This window comes from Aquila chrysaetos, chromosome 10 (genome assembly GCF_900496995.4).
Source record: "Aquila chrysaetos chrysaetos chromosome 10, bAquChr1.4, whole genome shotgun sequence".
Taxonomy (NCBI): domain Eukaryota; kingdom Metazoa; phylum Chordata; class Aves; order Accipitriformes; family Accipitridae; genus Aquila; species Aquila chrysaetos.
Genome location: NC_044013.1, coordinates 5396976 through 5418531, shown reverse-complemented (window position 1 = coordinate 5418531; position 21556 = coordinate 5396976). Strand labels below are relative to the sequence as shown.

Here is a 21556-nt window from a genome sequence, read left to right as displayed (position 1 = left end):
AAAAAGGAGTGCAGCCAAATAAATTATAAAGTTAGGATGAAGCATATGACCACAGCCAAGAAATACATTGCCTTGTACAAACCTTAAGAAAGGAGTTGAAGGACAATGGTAAAGTGAAATCCTGGAAGAAGGGAATTTGTGAGATGCTATGCAGCAGGAAAAGCCAGGGAAAATGGTTTCTCGTGAAAAGATGATAATACAGTTCATTAAAACCTACCTAGTGCCTTTCATCTTGAGACAATCAAAAAACGTCAACGATATACTTACTGCAGCAATGAAATGCAATCGAGAGTGCAATCCAGGCACACAGCCAGTGCACACAAGATCATATAGCAGCAAACATTCATTACCTGTGTTAGAGGAGAGTTCAAGAAGGAACTGCTCGGGTCTGCAATACAGTACACCTTGGCTACTTTACACCTGATCTCCTCTACCTTTTGTAGCATGTGATGCTGCAAAAAATGTGGTGACTATAGGTCAACAGATCAGACGGGCTTGCTTACACCCACTCTATGTTTACCGGTGCATCTTTAAGTCTAACCATAATTCATTATGCCTTCTAACATAAGCTGATGTGGTGTTTTGCTTCTACAGAAAGTCAAGCTTTTGCATAAGAACAAATTTTACCCCATAATGCACTGACTAGACTTATATTTCCCTTAGGAAGAAGACAAATGGGTTTACGTAGCATGTGGTTTTAAATCCTTTTTCATTCAGTTAATCTGTAGCTGTGGAATTGTGATTGAAATGCAAAAATGTATGTGTATTTTCTGATAAGGACCATTTTGTTTTAGAGACAGATGAAATGCTATCAAACATATACATTTTCTTCAAGTTTTTAACTTGATGGTGGAAATTCCATAATCAAAACATGGCACAGCCAATCCAGGTTAAGTGATAACATTTTTTCAAAAAAAGAAAACAAAACTCCAACCCTTTGAAGTGTTCTTACAGTTACATCTTCATAATCCAGATATGAGAAGATCTGCACTCTTGACAACTCTGAGTATACGCTCTTCAGTTGGCTCCAGATAAAAGCTAACATCTTTTCCTTTCCAATGTCTTCACTGATTTCTTAATAGCAGCGAGACACAGTACAACACATTACCTCCACATGATTTTCCATCTTCCTCCAGTTTCTGGCCAGCTGGACATTTGCAGTGGTAGCTGCCGATGGTATTACAGCACTGGTCATGACAGCCACCGTTCTCAGTGGTGCACTCATTCACGTCTGTCGGAAGAAAGCATACAGCAGTCAGTAAAGAATGGGTACTGGCCACATTACCTGGTTATTTGAGGACAATCGCGTATGATCCTGATGTGACAGAATGAGAAAGTTATGGAGAAGTACAGCTAAGGACCCTGAAGGCAACCACAGGAGCAGTGACTCCCAGCTACGGTGCTGTGCCCCCCAACTCAACCAAGAGCGGCAATGGTGGGATTTCCCCCCCCCATTTCCACACAAGGTAAGCTGCAGAGTCCACCCAGCTCCAGTTGCAGGCTCTACCCAACTCGCCAACTTCCCACTTGTGTGCAACAAGATCAGGAACAATCTTTATACTGCCATTTCCACCAGGCTCACTCATGTATTAGGTTGCTTCTAGCGGTCATGGCGGAGATGAGAAACCTCTGAAAGATGGTAGTTTTTTAAATCAATTAAGGTCCTTCTTTTCTTCAGACATGTGTGCACTAGTATCTACACACCTTACTTATGCACCCGATCAAGTTAGTGCTTGCCTGCATGCAAAAATAGAACTTTACATATTATAAATGAAGAACATTAAACAACCACATAAATAAATAAATAAGTAAATAGGCTATCCATGGCAGAGAAAAATCAATAGGGAAGACATTTGCTTTTTAACCCACCTATTATATACCCTACATAAGAATTTCTGAAGAAATGTAATAGAAATCATCAGGCCAGTAATACTGCTCTGTTGAACAGGATCAGAGACAACAGATGGTATGGAAGTATTTCCAAACTAGAAAATTTATCAAATGGGATAGTAAATGTAACAAACCAGCAGGTATTTGCTGCACTGATTTCGTGTATTCTGGAACACATACTTGTGCGATGCTTTCTTGCTTGCTTTGCTCTCTCTGAAGTGTTAATGTCACACACACACATAATTCATCAGTGCAGAGGTAAGCAGGGACGGCAAACCTACTGGCTTGGTGGCAGAGCAGACTTCCTTGGCATGTTGGTAAGGGGAAAGCCGGGCCTAAGGGGACACGGCACCTTCTCAAAGCCTGGCATGAGGACGCAGGTGACAGATCTCACATCCACAAGGCCTTTGGCACTGGTAGAGATCATATATTACATTCAGGCTAGACAGCGAGAAAAGCAGGAGGAGGAGGAAGATTAAGCAACAGAAGATAAGCATCATCATGACTGTAAAAATCGCAGGCAGTTACTTCATATTAGCAGCACTCTGCATCTCCAGTGGGGAAATGCGGTCTTCTAAAAAACTTCTAGTTAGACTCTGGTCAAAAGAAATACAAGGTGCTGTAAAAACAAATCAAAAAAAGAAAGAATTTCACATTCAGGCAAGAGAGATGAGAGCCTTTCAATTGCAATCCTTAGCTGTTAAAGTCCAAGATTTACCAAGGTTTGTTAGTTCTTCGTTAACCTAAGCTTAACTTTACTAGCTCATTTCTGATCCTGGCTAAAAAACAGAGGTTAGAAGAAATTTTGGGAGAGGTTTCAGACTATTAAAAAACTAAAAGAAAAGCGTATCACGAACCACCAATACTTACTAAAACGCAGCTGAAGAGGCACAAACTCACTAAACCCATCTCACTTCTCTACGGCTCTAAATTCAAGTGTAATGACCAACACAACAAAACTTTCTTTGTCCTTCATAATACTGAAAAACCCTGGCAAGCTAGATTTAAAAAAACCAAAACCAAAACCAAAACAACATTCAGTTATCTCAGAGCTACATAACAAACCAAATCCTAACTCATGTGAAGTCAGCAAGGCTCTCAATTTCATGGGAACACAATTTAGACAGAAACTTTTCAGAAGAAAAACACTCCCCTCTGCCCAAAAATGCAAAAAACAAATCATACCAAAATAAGACATTCGTCTGTTCACTTCTCTTCAGCAAGAGACGGAGAGAACATATGACAAGCGACAGATTTTAGACATATTCCTCAAAGCACTGGAAGAAGGCACGCTAGCGCTGAGCATCGTGCAGAAGATCGACAAAACAGGCATGTTTCAAATGATTTACTCCCTCTAACTAGCAGACATCTTGATGTGCCTTGTGGTAATAAACAGTAATGAGCCACATAATAACCCTGCTCCACAGCTTCGACTTCTATTTATACTAACAGTATTGAAAACTAATAAAATCTCTTGCTCTTTTTTATTTTTTTTAAACAAAATAATGGGAAGAACTACTTTATTCTTCTACACTGTGTTTAGCACCTACAATGCTACGTGACCTCCTAGCATAAAATATTGACTAAGTGATGTGGTCTACAACACACAGCCCAATTTATTAACACCAGTGTCTGTATTTTGAACCAAAATATTGGAAGAAAGCCTTTCTAGCTGAGGAGCTAATCATTATCCTCTTGATTTCACTAGGGTATAATACACTCAGAAGCGTATAGTGCTATTGTATACTAATGTATAGAATGTTTTTCCTTTTGTTTGCAGTGTGTTTCTATTAGCAATCAGAAATCTTTTTCTTTCCTGTTCAGCATAAAATGCTGTAGTCCACCTATGAGTTTTGCCCCCAAAAAAGCATTGGTGCTACATGACTGATAACCTCATCTTCTTCTTCCAGCCCTCTGTCTTCCTCATGGTCTGTCCAGGATTTCCTTGTCTCTTCCTTAAAACTTGCTTTCATCCTTCAATGAAATGTTTTTATCCATTTCTTTGCTGCTTCTTACACCAGAAATCCACTGCTTTTTCTATCATATGCAGAAAACCTGACATTTCATCCACATGTCTCTTTAAAACAAATACCTCATTTAAAGCTAATCATCATAATTCAGAAATTATAGTTTATTTTAAGACACCAGAATAAGCTTTTGGATACAGCTTTATCCCTACTACAAAGCACTTTCATTTGAAGGAATACACTCACTAGGTATAAATCGTACTAGTTTTAACCTTAGTGCTATGAACGTTTGCTCTCTAAGCATCCGCATCCTTTGCTGTACTGTCTCGTGTACAAGACCTTCTCCATTGCCTGTACCCTGCCAAGTTGTTTTGTACAAATCTAATAAAGGTCAGATGTTGCCTTAGTCCAAGAAGCACAAAAATAAATGATCTGAATGTGAATTAATAAAGAATGCGTTTAACATTTGTAAAAAGATGGTTCATATAGCTCTTATAAGCTGCAATCAGATGTGCTATATTCCTAAAACAGAGTAGTCAGAATTTTAAAATCTGATTACAGCTTTGCCACTGTAAAAAAAGAAAAGAAAAAAATACCAACAAAAACAATTCTGTCAAATGATAAATTTCTGTCTGCTTTCCATATTCAATGTCACTCAAGGTTGCAAATATATTTGCCTTTTGAATAGCAAGAAAAATGACAGAAAATTTCTGATATGTAACAAGTCTGCCAGGTTAGGTCTGACAAAAGTTCAATGTTATCAAGACTATCAATCCATCTGTAATGACATGCTGTAGGCGCTTCAAAAAAATAAATGTGATGTTTGCTACTGCAATGCTTCACATTTATTTATAGAGCCAATGTTGCACCACAAAAACATTATCCATGGGACATACTCTATGTGAGCTTTCAATCCTGCCATATGAAGTCTTAAGGAAAAAAAATTGAAACCAGCCTTCATCTAGATTAACTTGATATCAACTTTATATATGATCTGACTACGATACATGTGGAAAAAAGATCCACAGCATATTTTAAATCCACTAGTGTTCCAAAATGTGGATTGTAGACATGTGCCTATGTCCCTCGCTCCCCGCACGTGTTATAATGGAATGGCACTACATAAGAAGGTATTCTTTTGTCTAAAAATCTCGTCAAATATTTGATATGTAGGGGAGCATGCCTTTTGTTCATGAAACGGACCATCTTTGCCCAATTAAATATGCCTAGGAGCTATATGCTAAATGGAGGAGGACTGATTCCAATCCCTTTACTTCTCTATTCTTGTTTAATGCTACTCACTCCCTGTCTGAACATATCACACAGCAGAACAAGTCAGAGACATCCTCAGCTCCAGGGAAAACAACCCTCCACCAAGTTTTTATGCAAGTCTGGGTGATTTCAGATTTCCTACAAATAAATGAAAACTTTAGATAAAAGCAGACACTGGACAAAGTGGTTTTCATAGATTTAAAATTGGAATTACCAAACAGAAGCACTATTACTAGCTCTCAAATGTAGCAAGCAGATGAAGAAAAAAAAAAAAATTAGTCTGAAAAGCAGAAATACATTAGGGCAGAAGTCTCCTCTGCACACCTCTACGCTGAGCTATTGGTGAGGGCTGCAGCTGTGCAGGTCCCCCATATGGACCTTAATTCAGCATCTTTAAAACCCAGCAAGGGATTAAGCCTGCCCTCACTGCACGACTGGGCAGACTTGCTGAAGGAGAAAGCATCTGCACCAAGAGGAACAGCCCTGCAAGGAAAGGCCGTTGTCCTGCAGCAGGAAAACAACGGAGTGAATCACCATTTAATTTTGGCAACAATTTGTACGTTTAGATCTATCGGACATACCAGCTAACCCACTGTAGACAGGTTAAAGTATTTTTAAGTATATTTTACCTGTACAAGTTCATGCAATATGCATTAATATAAAGATTCATTTTTAAGATAACAAAGAGAATCTCATAACTGCAGCCCAGTATTTAAAACCTATTTTCCAAGGTTTCTATATTTATCAGCTGTATATGAGCAACAACTTTATTTATTTAATGCAGCCACATGCAAAGATGCCATTTCAGTGACCAGCCTTTGGGGCTAACCTGTGCTCTGACCCATAAGCCGCTGACTTCAGTGCATGTCAGAGCTCGCTGGACTTGTAATAAATCACTGAAGTGGAATAAAATCTGTAAAATCATTCACATTGTTATTGCAATACCACACGAACAAAGCCCACCATCATGGAGAGGGGAGGTTATTTTGATTAGTTTAAAAGTGTTAGGCTAACACACTGAGCTTCAATTAGGGGTCAAAGTAACAAGAACATATTTATTTAGGAGGAAGACAGCATTTCACTAATAATACTTCTTCCCAGTTGGAATTTTCCTCTGAAGACTACGATGAAGATGGCCTGATTTTTGGAATCTAAATGTTAAATATCTTCATCTAAGAAAGAGGTTTAATTACTCTAACAGGCGCTGGCAGCTTATATTGACTTTAATAGCAATTTAGAGATGTAAATTCCTAACTCAGAAAACACAATTCAAATACTTTCAGGTACAAAACCCTCATAATGGTTAGAATCAAAGCCTAAATATAGTTTATAATGTGCAACTTAAATGCACCTATAGGTGTACCTTAATATATCTGAGTGCCTAGTATACGAACAAAGGAGTATATATGCAACTGTATTACAATTTGCTTTTATAAGGAGGTGTTATAGGCAAGTGTCTACAAATCACAATGGACACCTGACAACTTCTCATTTGTAGATCTAAATAATTTGATTCAATTTTTAAAAAGTGTTAAAGATCCAGCAAATAGGTAGCTCCTTTACTTATGGTTTTAGACACTGTTTTTTAAAATTATGGCCCAGATGGTCTGCAACCAAAACCATATGTCTAAAAAATCCTGAAACCTGAGAAAGTTGATTTGAACTTTAAAGGCCACTCACTGCTATGACACAACGTAGTTCACCCGAATGCATACGCACATACATCATAGCAATGTTATACGTAAATATAATGTAATGAGCAAATACGCTGGACAGGCTGTTGAGCACAACGCTCACACCCCAGAGACTGCATTTGTCTTTTTCTTCGTTTTGTGCAAGAGCTTTGTAATAGTTGTCTTTGAACAGTAATTGTCTCTAAAACATAAATTACATCCATCACTTCCAGCACTAACCATAAATTATCTGCCTGAATAGAAAACAAAGCTGCTCATTCTGATAGTCAAGCGCAGTCCTACATGTGTATTGATTAAGCACTCTTAATGCTTTATTAGGTTTTCTTCCTCCACAAAGTCAATAACAGGATGAATATTTCTTCTTGTGCTGTTATGAAGTATCGTAAATCTGAGCTGTTATTAACAAGCGTCTGATTAGTGGAGCAAACTTATCTGAGAGTTTGGCACAGGCTCTTTGTGTGTGAACTCCCAGAAAACACCCATCATTGCAACTGTCTCCATTGGCAGCTGTAGTACTTGTGCTTTCACAAGTTATCACCTCCTCTTTTTAATTGTTTTTCTTTTTTTGCTTTTTAAAGAAATTACTGGTGCACTCATTCCTCTTTATCCCCATGTCACATTCATGTACACAGAGAACGTCAGTCACCTAACAAATGCATGCACAGCCCGCGTTCCCGGGGATGTGGGTCTCTGCCATGGTTTGCTCTCTTTTGTTACTGGGGCACTAAAATATTCCATTTCATAAAACTTAGATGCAAAACCAAAATCAAACAAAGCCCCTTGTTAAACATACTTTGCTAGTATTATTTTTTCCTTATTAAAATCATCATCTTAAGAAAAAAACCAAACATTCATCAATCATTTGCACTTGTTCGCATTAAGAATAACTCCTTTGAAGTCAGAATAAAATTCTGTAGAGGAAAAAAACCAGGCTCAAAGTTTAAATAAGTGAAACAAGCAGCTCTTGAAACCCAAGATTCTGGCAAGCACTATCATGTTGGACGAGCCCTGTAGTTTATCTTGTGCAGCAGCAGAGAATGCTCAGTGCCCTGCTGCAGGTAGAGATGGCCTGTTGCACCCCAAGTTCTTCTCCTCCTGCTCTCTGCTAACTAAAGACTAGACTCAGTTCTGAAAATTGGCATTTAAAGGTCCTTTTAATATCTCTTTCACTGGTTATGGCAGTCCTCCGTAACCATATACACGACTGCTCTCTCCGCCCCCCCCCCCCCTTTTCATTCCTATTGTCCTGAGCGTCAATGACATTTTGGAACAATGACTTCCAAAACCAAACTGTTATGTGAAAAAATACCAGCTTTAATTTTTTTTTTTTACCCCTGTTTAAAATTCTCTGTCAAGCAGGAACAACTATTTCCTAAAAGGGAAATGCAGGACCTAAATCATGCACAAAGATTTCCATCCTACACCAACTAGAATAACCAAAATGAGAGGCAGGGAAAAAAAAAAAAAAAAAAAAAAAAAAAAAAAAAAAAAATCTATCGCAGTACAATGAAATCCTGTAATAGTACTCATTTTTAAAATACATTTTCCCAGACAAGGTATGAATAATGCAACTAAACACCCCAGAACGTCTGAATTAAGCAACAACAGACTAACGGATGCTAATTGGCAATGATTGGAGATGATTGTGGAGTACGGCTGGAACTATGATTACAAACAGAGCTTATGCATCCAGCGCAAACCTCAAGTACTGTTCCTGCAATTAAAGATATTTTATCAAATTAGACAAGTGTTTGCCTTTGCCTGCTATGATGGTTATGAGCAAAACATAAAAGAAAGCATCGTTTGCTGTACTGCAACTTTCCTTACATCAGAGCTCTGCCGAGATGGATTTCTTTCTGCTTTGACTTTTTATGCCACAAAATGGAGCCTTTTTAGAAAGAATTCAGGACTCTTCAGTGACATCTTTAAAAGCCCTTGCTTTTGTCTAAAAGTGCTTTTGCCCTACAAATGCATTCTCTTTGCCATATATGTAACTTCCAGTACCAACAAGTGCTGGTTATGCACACACAAACAAGAAAAGACTCTGAACTTCAAAAATTTGATTTCACAATACAAGCCCTTACATATTTTGCAGGCAGGTAAACATTCTTTAAAGATCATTTCCAAAGCAGCTATTATTAGCAAGACTTCAGGACTCATAGCAACTGGATTTCTTTTATGCTTTAAGTGCTAAATCCCAAGCATGAATTGCAAGTGCAAGCCAAGCAGTTGACTCCAGCCGAGCCAAGTCCTGGTGCCTAAAGGGGAGTTCACAAAGTGCACCTTGAACCCGAGACAGGCTTGCATCTTGCTGCCTTCTGCTTTCCTGGGTAAGAAAATCAGTAGAAGATATCAGCCATATGTGCAGAACTTCTGCCTTTCCTCCAGCTTCCTACGATCTCCTATAAACCAGGTCATCAGATTTGAATTGAAAAAGAATAGAGAAAAAACAGGTATGCTCAGTCATTTCTAAAAGCTTAGCATTTACAGTCCTTAAGATTAAGTTTTATAAATCTCCGTAAGAACTAATTGCTTCCATATTTAAAAAAAAAATCAAGGATATGCAAAATTATGGAGGTTCTCAGGCCAAGACGGCTGGAGAGTGACAGCCAGTATGGTTACAGGGAGGTACCCATGGGTTAGCTAGTGGCAACGTCTTCAGGACCAAACACAAGCTCAGAGACTTACAGCACTGGCATCAAAAAAGAACAGCGAGGAAACAAAGGCGGCAGCTCGTGCATTCTGCTCAACCTGTATTTTTCAGAGATTTAAGATGTCACATCCTATGAAGAGCACTGCAATAGTCCAACACATAAATAACAAAGGCAGAGATAAAGAGAGAGCTGTACGTTGTTGATGCCTTTCAGACTCACCAGGATAAAAGGTGAACGAACAATTTCAAACAGAAATAAATATGCTTGCTCCAGGTAAAACCTGTAATGATGGGTCAGATTCTACCAATTCAGCGGTGGCATACTTTGGTATCCGTGTGCAACGTAGGATGTTTAAAAGCTCTGCTATACTATTACTTGAAAATCTATGTATAGCAGCAATTTGAGTTTGCGACAGCAGGAGTCTGAGCAGGGCGAGCTCCAGCCAGCAGGATGCAGGAACAGGGAACTGGGCGCTGCAAGAACAGCTTATTTGGAAATTAGCTTCCAAACATTCATGTAAAGGAAGCTCAAATCAGGGTTTTAGCTTCTAGTTGCAGAAAAGATGACAAAGAAAAGTACTATTACAAGTGTAGAATAAAGTAAGTGTTTATTCTAGCTTTGTCTCTTTCTCTGTCTTTGTACTCAGAAAAAGAACTGATCAATCTAAGCAAGTGTATGGCTCCTTTTTCCTAAGCCTGTAAAATAAATGTCTCAAATCCAGGAGTGTCCTCACTTCCACCTCAACGCTGTGGAAAAGGGACACTCGAAGCACTCCACAGTAAATGTTGGTACTTCGATTGACACTGGGGCAGGCTCTCACCTGGTACAAAATACTACCTGATGTCATGCCAGGAGCGTGGCCAGAACCGTAGGTGCAAAGCGATCGGTGCTGCCGTGGGAGGAACCCCCCAGCAGAGAGTGTGTCAAACCACACCGCCTGCCTACAGCCCCCAGTCCAGGACCAAAGCCATGAGTCCAGAAGTTGCTGCTTAATATACAAACAGGCTGATGATTACAATAGCATGGTCTGAGCAAGCTAACAAATTAAGCAGCTTAAATTTCAGGGCACTCCTGTTGTAACAAGTCAGTTTCTTAGAAACTATTCTTTTTCATAATATAATTAACACCAGGACTAAGCATGTGAGCAAATTAGTTCATTTTTCACATGAATAATGAAAACCTTTTTTTCTTTTTTTTTTTTCCAAAACCATTACGAACTGAAATGAATGTGAAAGATTTCTCAGCAGAGAAAGGATGATGTGTGCCCAGCTTCTGGTTTAGAATTGGAATTCATTATTGAGATTTAAATGGAAGCTCCTATTTTCTTTTCTTATTTTTCTTAATAGTTGTCCTTGCCAGTCAATGTCAATCATGGGTAGAACAGACTCTACTCATCGTCAGATATAGCTTGGGATTAGATCAAACAGCAATGAATGGCACGCCTCCGCTACTGACTTAAATGGGTTAAATATTTCTTTCTTCCTTCCTGTGTCCTCCTGAATATTCTCTCCCATCTTTTGTTTTCCATTTCTAGAAGATCTTCCTAACAGTTACGTGGGAAGAATTACTCACTGCCCTGACAAAAATCCTACGCTACCTATAGTTGTAAAATCTTCTCGCTTTCTACTACAGAAAACAACTTTTCTGTAATCATTCCCTGCATGGCTGAAATACAACCACACAATCAGGTCACTCGTTTACAAGAGACATAAATGAGAACTCGTTATTTGGTTTACACAGACATATGCCATTACCACTTAACTGCACTCAGTCACTGTGTCTTCTAGTAACTGATCTTCTGTGTCAAGGGCAAAGGAACCCATGTAAGGAAAAAAAAAAAAAAAAAAGATTAAATCTTCATCAGTTTAATTTGTAAAGAAACCCAAGGGAAGTCATTATTCCCAGAGACTTCATTGCCTAATTTGTCTTCTGAATTCTTCTAACTTATCTGACACCAATGGGTGCTTGTTAACTATTGCTTATTGTGACTGCAGGGCAGGTTTGCTAAGGAGCGCAGCGTGCAATAGCCTACACACACAAAGAGCAGCTTTGTTCGGTGCCACCTCGATGAAAGGGAGGCACTGGGTGCTTCTGAAAGGCAGCTATTTCATTTAGTGCTAAACTGGAGCTAAATATTTCAGAGAGGTCTGGATCCTTCTCACCAGAAATGGCAGTGAGGTAAGCATCCTTTAACTGGAAGGGAATTCCCACTAAGGAATTCAAGCAGGACACTTAAACTTGGATATGGAGTTATATCAAGCTTGAAAAAAAGAGATGCACAAACCATTAAGTTGCATACAGTTTTCTACCAGTGACAAGCTTGAAGCAAAGGACGGAAGAAATAAGATTTTCTTTTTCCAGTTAAATTAACAATGACTAGCAGAGAACAGCTGTGATTTCTCAGGGCCTTTCCTAGCAGAACAGCACAGAGGTCTCCTTTAAAACAAATAAATCAGGCTCAGCGTGATGGTGTAAGTCAGACACTCTGCAGAAAGAACAATTTGGCAGAAAGTTACCTCAGCCTGACACCGGCATTTGAACCTGGGACCTTCACTGCTTCTGCAAGCACATGTGTTCACCACGTGTAGCGGCTGTCGTTAGCAGACGTAGCAGACTTAGTTTTACAGCCTAGGAGTTCTGGTTATAAAAATATGTGATCTCAAGGTTTTTAAACCATCAAATGTCAAAGGTGATCACAGGCAGAAATTAGAGGGCTGAAATTGTTAATCCTGCATTGCTAAAACTGATTCATACCAGAGCCAGAAAAAGCCAGTTTTATGTAACCCAAACTTTACTTTCTGGTTCCCAATACAAACTAAATAAATTTGCCTTTTAAATCTATCTGGATGTCAGGCATCTGGTTTTGATGGAGACCCATACCCAATTTTGTCAGGGGATATAACCAAAAAGAAATTTGCATTTGTGTTTTCAGCAAGGCATCAGTGAGATGGCGTAAATAATTTAAAACTTCAAAGTTACTACATCAGTTGGTCTTTTCAAATACAATCATTTTACACTTTAAAACATGTGTTCCTCTACCTCTCTCCCTGCAAACAGTAGACATATTTTTTATGTTCCTCACTATTAACAAAGGGTATACCATTGTAAAATCTTAAATAACAACACACTCCTATAAAATTGTTGGGTTTAGGGTAACCAACCATATTTTTTCAGCAGCAGTTAAGGTCAAAGCATTAAATTTAGTACTCTTAAACAGAACATGTATTAGAAATAAATTCAAAGTTCTTAAGATCTATTGTAGATGTTCAACAAATTAAAAACAGACATCAAAGGGCAAATGCTATTAGGGGCACAAAAAACCAAACATGGCCATGGAGGCTGTGTGGAACTGAATACGTATCCACACCCGGCACTTGTGTACAGCACGTGTAACTTAGGCAAAGACACGTATATTCCACAGACATGCGTATTGTTTGGAGTCTGAGTCCTGTTTTCAGAACAGTGAGGAAATAGATCAATAAATATGTTTACCTTGATCTTTAGCTCACTCTTACAGACCACTCAGAGCATCTAATTTAACCAAACCTCTTCAAATCAAACGCTGCCGGCTCTTCAGCATGCGGCAAAACAGTTGAACAACGTACTTCAGAAGAATCCAAGGCTGGACAGCCTGGCCTGAACATACCCCAGGCTGGATTGAGCACTATTTAAAACCAAGACCTTTCTTGCTATATGCGTAAGTACCTCCTAAGCGTGAGCATTTATGCGAGAGAGCGGCAGTGCTGGGGCCGTAGGTCGATGCCAGTTCACAGCTCAGGTTTCCACATTTGGAATTTCACCCTTCGGTTCCAATCAAAAAATAAATTCCTCACATTCAACCCAGGCTAATCACTTTTTTGCATGGAAGAGACAGCCAAATTCATTCTGACGCACAAAAGGAAAGTGTGATATATGAGCAAAGTACACGTAGTATAATGTTATGGATGGTTCTGAAAATCTAGCCAGAAACATACGTCGCTCCTAACATCGTAGCTGTTGCCAACAGTTACCACCTAATGTTGTCTGAGAGACTGCAGTGATTTCATGTTCAAAGGAAAAGGCAGACTCTGGTATCTCAGATACCACACTGCCGTTACTGATGGCAACAGGGAATTTTTAACAACTGGAGAACATTCCTAGAGAAGGCAAGCGATCGTCTTCATCACGTGGGATGCATTCACCGCATACATGTCCCTGCGTTACTTACAAAACACCACACAGCCCCAAAATCCTGGAATTTGGCCATGAAGCTTTCTGGCGAAGTAACTGACACAGCAAGGCCATCAAGCTGATCTTCAATTACAGGATACTTAAGCTGTGAATTTTACTTGTTCTGTGTACACTGTACTGCCTCTTTGGCCCACCTAGAAGCTTAAAAGTCTTAATTTTACTAAATACTTACACCTCTTCTCCAGGGTACCCACATTATGAGCATTAACAGTGAAAAGAACTGGTAACATGGATACTTCTGCACATTTGGTTTTTGTAAATGCAAGAAAGGTGTGAACAGTGACCAACACAAGTAACGCTAAAACCTGGTTACTACACTACTACAGCAAAAGACCACAGGTTCAAAGACAGGAGAGGAGGAAATTCATATTTTAACTTAATAGGCAATCTTCTATTTAACATAAAGCTAAGAAGGATTATTTGGAGGTTTTAGGCAACCCAAAATTATTAAGGGAAATTGTTTTAGCAACTGGCCTTTTTACCTAGTAGCCAACCGTGGTGCTAGTATAGCCCACAGTTCACCTTCCCGCTGGATATTACAGGGGTTTTAGCGAGATATCCTGTGATGACAAACTCCTGAAGTCTAGAGAGACCCAGCCCCAGTGTACATCTCTGCCGGGTCCGTGTTGACTCCACGCAGGATCAGGTCAGATGTCCCCGTCGCAGTGCAGTCACCCGTGTCCCGGTGACACTCTCGGTCTTTGCACCAGTGTGGACAAGGAGTCAGCAGAAATGGGAGGACAAGAGGATGGCCGCAGCCCAGAGAGAAGAGACAGCAGGAAAGGCAGCCAAGCAGAAAGGATCTCAAAGTGAATTAGGCTCATTTTCTGTAACTTCTGTCCTCCATGCTGTGTAACCTCCCTGAGGCTGGATCAGTGGTATCTCAGAAACCTGAATAATTCTGTCTGTGTACTACTCCAGAAGAGCTTTGCAACACTTCTGGGTGAAAAGCAATACTTAAAAGATACCTGTGCCAGATCTAACATGAAAACATTAGCACCCAGGGGTGGCCCTGGCTCTTCCAACATGCAAAGACCCAGTAGGAAAACTCACAAAAATAAATGTTAATACACATGCTTATAAGCAGATATGAAATACCTTTAAGGAATGCTTCGGCATTGCTGAAAATAATTTCACACCTATAAAAAACAAAGCTCAAATCTGTATGTAGGAACCGCACTCAGAAGGGCAAACCAGAGGAGCAGATGCTGCCCAAAGGAGACGACGCGGTGGGACGGCGGCCGAGGGTCCTTGTGGACTGTCAGCGTTCCCAAGCTAAGGGCTGGATGGCAGCGGTTGCACTGCAGAAAAGAATGGAGCTCAGGGAAATATTTCTCTCCATGATGATCATTCCTATTTTCTTTTTACAGTTGAGTTTGGCCCACTGTGGGGCAGACGACTGATGGTGTAAAGCAACGAGGTATGCTGTGCCCCCATATTAGATGCTTGGACGTGGCTCTTTTTCCTCTACTCTTTTTCTCTTCTTTTTCTTTTTTAAGGGATTGTTTTCTGAAATTCCTCTTACGCATTGTCAGAGGGACCGAGCGACAGCTTTTCTAGGAAGAAATCAGCTGGTTTGGGAGAAGATCAACAATTCTTGTGAGGCAAAAAATTTAAGCTGCGTTCTTAACTGGTCCCCTAAGCCTGCAACCCAGAGAGATAACATTCCCATATAAAAGAGGCCTCTTCTCCACCCTCAGGTAAAAGTTCTTCACAAAGTGCAAAATACTTTTAAACATTTTTTTTTCCTTATTTCTTTCTCTTCCCCACCTCAGCAGCCGTACACTTCTGATTAAATTAAAAACTGGCAGACTATAGTTTTGTGGGGTTTTCCCCTCAAATGCTAAAGTATAATTATAAGATGGGGGGAATAAAATTACAAATTCAACCAAGGTCATTAATGTACAAAATGCAAATTGTCTCCCATTTGTCAAAGACCCTGGGGAAGTCTAGAGATAATTGAAATGATAGATGAACAGAGGAGACTAACTGCTAATGGTCTGTATATCAATGAATCAATGTCACATTTATGAAGGGCTTTGGGAAATTATTTTAAATACTTCATGTATAGCTGAAGTTTAGCCTACTTTTTCTTTTTAATGCTGAAAAATTAATGATAAAGTTCAGTTTATAGTTACAGAAGTGTAAACCTGTGGTAATTTAAGCTCAATAGCAAGATTTTGAAAAACTACTTATGTTAGTGCCAGAAGTGACCAAACTTCTCAATTACCAGGGATTGTGGTATAACTAAGAGCAATATATATTTCAGAGATAATCAAATATAGGACCAGCCCTCACCCTCAAAGCATTTAAACTCATCTATTTTCCTGTGCATCTCACTTCCTCCAGAATTTGAATAAATTGGAAAAACGGGGAGTGTACATACCCCTGATTCTCTCGCTTACCTATTTTCCTCGTATTTTCCTATTACGAACTGAACTGCTTAGAGCAGGGGCTATTTTCAGATGTATTTATGGGGTACCGACCAAACAGGAACAGGGAGAGGAGAAAGGAAAAACAGAAATATTTCCTTTTCAAACAAAAAGTGAAGTGAAACTTGGAGGTAACTTTGGTACAGTTACACAAAAAATTGTATTTCCACTTCAAAAGAGGAAATACTACAAACCAGTAAGTCACCCTGCAGAGTCTTCTCCCAGTTGTGTAGGGGTCATGGTACATTAGTAAGTGCCAAGGCATAAATAAAAAGGAAGTTTCAAACATTAAGATGCCATTTCGGTTGAATCTGTAGTTTGGGGAGGAGGGAGCAATTTAGAGGTTTTGTTTTGTTTTTTATTTATCACTCCCCCCCCCCCCCCCCCCCCCCAATATTTTTCTGCTTTTCTTCCCGCACAACAGGAAAGGTTCAGATGAAGGGAAACCAGTAGGACACCTGCAGGCTTTGTCATCAAAAAAACCCCTTTTTCTAGCAAAAAGAAATAAACCATCACATCCCATTGAAGTGGCAGATAGCTGTACGCTGAAACAGGTAGCATCACTACAAAATCACCTGAATTAAACCCCTTTTCATTCTCACCCTCTCACATTTCTTACATGAACGAGATCACACGGGGGGACAGGGAGAAGAGGTGAGTTTTTATGAATGGTCTGTAGGATTGAGAGAGATTTGCTTCATCTGAAAATAGTACCACAATCGCTCGGCTTGTGGAAACATGAATTAATCTGGAAATTAAATCTGGATTTCCCCAGAATTTGAATAAGCTGGTTATATCTAAAACATACAACTGATTCTCCTATTATAGGATTTGGCACATGACGCAAGCAAGCGAATAAGGCTCTCGGGGAAACATCACTGTCTGAGAGGAAACTTTGCTGCTGTCTGAGAAAAGATAACACGTATGCATTGCAGGTAAAAAGTTCACACTAAATTTTCTAGTCATTCCAACCTTCAACCACAAACATCTCTAAAAAGAATCAAGAAGCCCCATCAAGCTGTTGAGAAAACAAGGAGGGATTCCCATATGTTGAAACCAGTCTTCTTGATTATAAAATATCACTGGGGATGGTGGAGATCTGGACCAGCTTCTCTTAGGATAACAACAAACCTTGAAGCAAAACTCATCAGAAATGTAAAATCCATGCAAAAAAGGACCCTCCAAATCCATCTGCTGAGAACCAGCACTGGCCACGCTGACCGTCTTTTCTAATAAAGACTTGTGAATAAATACTCCAAAAAGTCTCCATAGAAAGGGGCTGGTATTACTGGGTAAAACAAAATTCGCAGCGCCTATTTTCAGGAAGGAAGGGAGGGAGGGAGGGAGGGAAGAAAAGCTAGCAGCACAAACAAAACAAGGTATCTTACAAACTAGAAGATATTCTTGGGGAGAAAGTCTGATCTGGATATTTAAGTTGGTTGAGAAGGCCTGAAAACACACAAAAATAGTGTCTGCTTGATGCTGGTTTGCTTATATATCCTGTCATTTCTCCCCCTGCTGCCCTTTTAAAATCTTCATTTCTCTTTCAGTCTTCCTTAGCATGAGCTCAAACTAACCACTCTAAAAACAGTAATGTAACAGCTTGCCTTAGTTCAATGAACACGTATTTTCCTCCTTTTATCTATTATTACACATTTACCAATCGGCGAATAGGAAGGGGAGCAGGAGTGAGCGGAGGGGAGCAGGAGAGCTCCCTCTCCAAGGGCTCCAAGCTGCCCTTCCCTCCTTGCAGCCCCCCTGTCCTCCCCAAATCCTTCCCCCAAGAAAGAGGCACAGAGAAGACAGAGAAAAAGGTCACCACCAAAGAATAAAAGCTCCAACAACAGAATAAAGTTGAGCTTTACAGAAATCTTTAACTTTCCAGTGAAGGTGGATATCAAGTCGTTTCTTTGAGCATCTCAGTTCTGCTGCTTTTCCTCTGGGCTGAATTTCCACCTGGGGCTTCATGGAGACACTAAAGGAGCAGAAAACCTGGCCTTTACAGATTTTCAGGGGAAAATTAACTCTCCGTCACCGTGGACTCTAGTGCTATGTAATTGGAAGAGGGCTATCGGTCAGTCATTCCACCTCACAGGTGTACCATGAGGCTCAGTTAATGACTCTTTGTGAAGTGCTGCCTCTCTCCGCTGTTGTTGTTACAGCTTACTAAGTAGCCAATTAATAAAACATTCAATTCCTCCATTTGCTGAAGCACATTTGTTCTGCTAGATTTTAATTTTTTGAATGAGTGAAATACAAGTAAGATAATTTACATGAGTTAATGATACAGTACAAGTTAACTGATCAGTTATTCTGCATGAGGAGATACCTATTTTCAGGGAACAATTTATACGCAGCCTTTCAGGGACATAATTACTTGCAATACCAGAGTCTGAGCACACTCTGCCATTTTTATTTTTTGTTATTTTACAGATGTGTCTTTCTCAAAGTCCTAAGTGAAAGCAGATTACCTGCCACTGATTACCCAGCACATCCACAGAGGAAGGTAGGGGAAGCATCTCTCCAGTGACAAGTTTTGATTTGTGGATGAAATTCCCCTCTTAATTGAGCCATGCTTCTTCTGCTAACAAAGTCTTGACGAAACCCTGGGATAAATTTGCCTCTTTGTAGAGTAAGTTTTCCTCACATCATGTCCTCCACTTTCTTTCTTCTTATTTTATTAAGATTTTGAGTTATATATACAAACCGTTCATTTCAAATACTCATTATGGAAATACTGCAAACCCAAAAGATATCACAGTCATTTCTTTTACAGCTTTTCTTTTTGTAAGCGACATTCATATTGCAGAATAATTTAGACAGTAATTTAATCACAGGGTTTAGAGGTCCAGCAAATGTTACATTTACATAATGTCAGTCTTTCAGCAGATAATTTGGTCCTTTGCGTGTGTTAAAAGACGACATAGCTTGTTAAGATCATGTTAGTACGTTTAACCCAACAGATGAATGGCTGGTTTGTTAATCTGCCATATATTTCTAATTTTCCTAAAGATGATTAGAAAATTCTATTTAGAGTAAAGTCGTGAACACCTTCATGCCATCAGAGTGACAAATCCAAAAGGTTATTAAATCTCAGGGTCTAGAAATCTCCACAAAATGGTCATAAGTTCTTGCTACACAGTAAATACCAAAACTTCCCTCATATAAATACTACATTAGTTTATATTTTGCTTATGCCTCCTTTGAGTACATGTGACTGAAGTTACTAAAGTGTGCCTTATAAGTTTTATAATGTTCTCATAAGGAAGTATGGGTGTTCTGTAGTTTGGAAACATAATATTCTTCTCTATCTTGTCAAATGCTGCTGAAGAATGAAATATGATATAAGAAATATGATTAAGTTTCAGTGTGGTAATGCTACGATCCTGGACCCCCAAAAGTTAAAATAGAAGGTGGTAAATCATTATTACTCAAAGAGAAACAGCATGTCTGTACAAGTGCTTTCCAAAAAGTACTGCTGTGTATTTAAATTTAGAAGAATAATAACCTAGTCAAACAGCATCTCAGGAGCCTTAACACTGAATATTTACATTTAATGCTGTATTTCTGCCTTTTTATTTCAAAGTTGCACATTGTATCCTTGCTACTTACATTAAAATTGAAATCTCCCTTTTAATTTAAACTTGTACAAGAGCAGGATTTACAGCAGAACAACTGTTGCATCATCTGGCCAGCCCATGCCACTGTAGGATATTCCCCTATTTTCCATTGCCTCACTTGTCTGGTTTTAAATGTACTGTAGCTAACCACAGACAAAATCAATAAGCCAAAAATTACACCTGGAGCTGATAGCACATTTTCATCACTTACTTGTATCTTGGAACAATTTAAAATAGAAGTGTGTTTACCTAGAGGACAAATTTGTACAGTCTTCTATCAATGAAATATATAGCAGACATCCAGAGCAAGGGTCTGAAAGAAACTGGAGAGCAAGGTAGCAGAACAATACAAGAAAAGAGACACTCATTATTCTCCTTAATCCACTCAATTGACAATTGTTACCAGTCCTACTTCTACAGAGCAGAGAAACACTCACTTTCTCTCCTGGCGTAAGATTTTGAAAGGATCATATTTCATTTCTGAAACAATTTTATTTCTTCTCATCATACACTTAATATTAAATGGAAATACTGCCCCTTCCCCCCACATTTGTGTGGCATCCTCTCTTTGCAGGATATTGGAGATACGGCCATAGTCCTTGCTGCAGGCTGATAAGAGACCTAATTTGGGTTGTGATGCAAGGGACAGTATAAGGGAAGGGAAGGTACAGCTGTTTTGTAATAAAAATTTTGAGAACAACGCATAAAAATTTCAAGTCAGTAGTTTGCAATCTGTATCCTTTATTAATTATTTTTACTTATTAAAGTAACTTAATGGGTTTTTCCATTCATTATTTGTCTTTAAAATTAAACCCAATCAGCATTCCTGTTACGGCAAGTTTGGGCTGAGGACTCCAGAAAAATAAGGAAACCCTGCCTCTTCAAGATGTAAGACAATCGTGCATCATCTTTGCAATGAAAAAATGGAATTGGTTAATTTGCATTAATACTTAGATGATAAAGTTTTAAAACCATCAGAATTAAATCACATAGAGATTTAATTACCACTAAGGTTAAAAAAGAATTATTTGCTATTGATGCCTGAACTCAGCAAGTTCCAAATTTAGAGTTAAGACATAGCATCTACAGGCAACAGAATGCACTGATAAGTTTGTCATCCAAGTTATAAAATTCTAAGCTCAAGACACTTCCTTTGGGTATTTTTTAACATAGTTTGTATTACGGCACTAAGACTGGATGACCCATCGCCAAATGTATTTCCTCACTTAGTTGCTGAAGGAGACATTTGACAGTTTAAGGAAATAGCCTACCAATGAGAGGCTGGATTTCCTTGAGTCAAAAGGTCCCACCAGTTGACCCCTTCGTCAAATAGACTGGCACAGACATTACGACTTGTGGGTCTGCACTAGGAATACGTTGGAGGAAACAGGCATGATGTCAAACTAGTCCAAAAGTCAATGTGTATATTGATGTAAGATGAGACCTTTAATGGCAATATCTTTAAAGTTCTTTACATCAACCAAATAATTAAATTAAAAAGAACTAAACGTTTTCCTAATTAAACAGCATGAAGTGCCAAATACTGAACTGTTTTCATCTTCAACATGTTTTTGTCATTCTTCTCCTTGCAGACCCTGATGTTTACCTAACAGAAAAAAATCTCATCCACTTGGAGTTATTAAAAAAAAAAAAAAAAAAAGCTGGCTTACAAATCCAAACAAAACCTCGAACTCTTATACAAGAAAGCAGTGAAAATTTATAGAATTTACTCCAAAATGTTCTCATTAGTGCTTCTTTTAGGTAAGAATGAGAATGAAAAAACCAGCTCTGTGAGGA

General features: G+C 39.0%; 1 protein-coding gene across 5 annotated transcripts in view; it reads right to left on the bottom strand.

Annotated features, from left to right (window-relative positions):
- The window catches only part of LOC115347551 (multiple epidermal growth factor-like domains protein 6), a 205572-nt gene that overhangs the window by 90837 nt on the left and 93179 nt on the right, over positions 1-21556 (bottom strand). For all 5 annotated transcript variants that reach the window (XR_003925529.1, XM_030029040.2, XM_030029043.2 and 2 more), the window contains exon 5: positions 1109-1231. Coding sequence is in view for 4 of the 5 variants with exons in the window: in XM_030029040.2 (XP_029884900.1) it covers positions 1109-1231 (123 nt within the window). In the remaining variant the exon portion in view is untranslated. The remainder of the gene's footprint in view (positions 1-1108; positions 1232-21556) is intronic.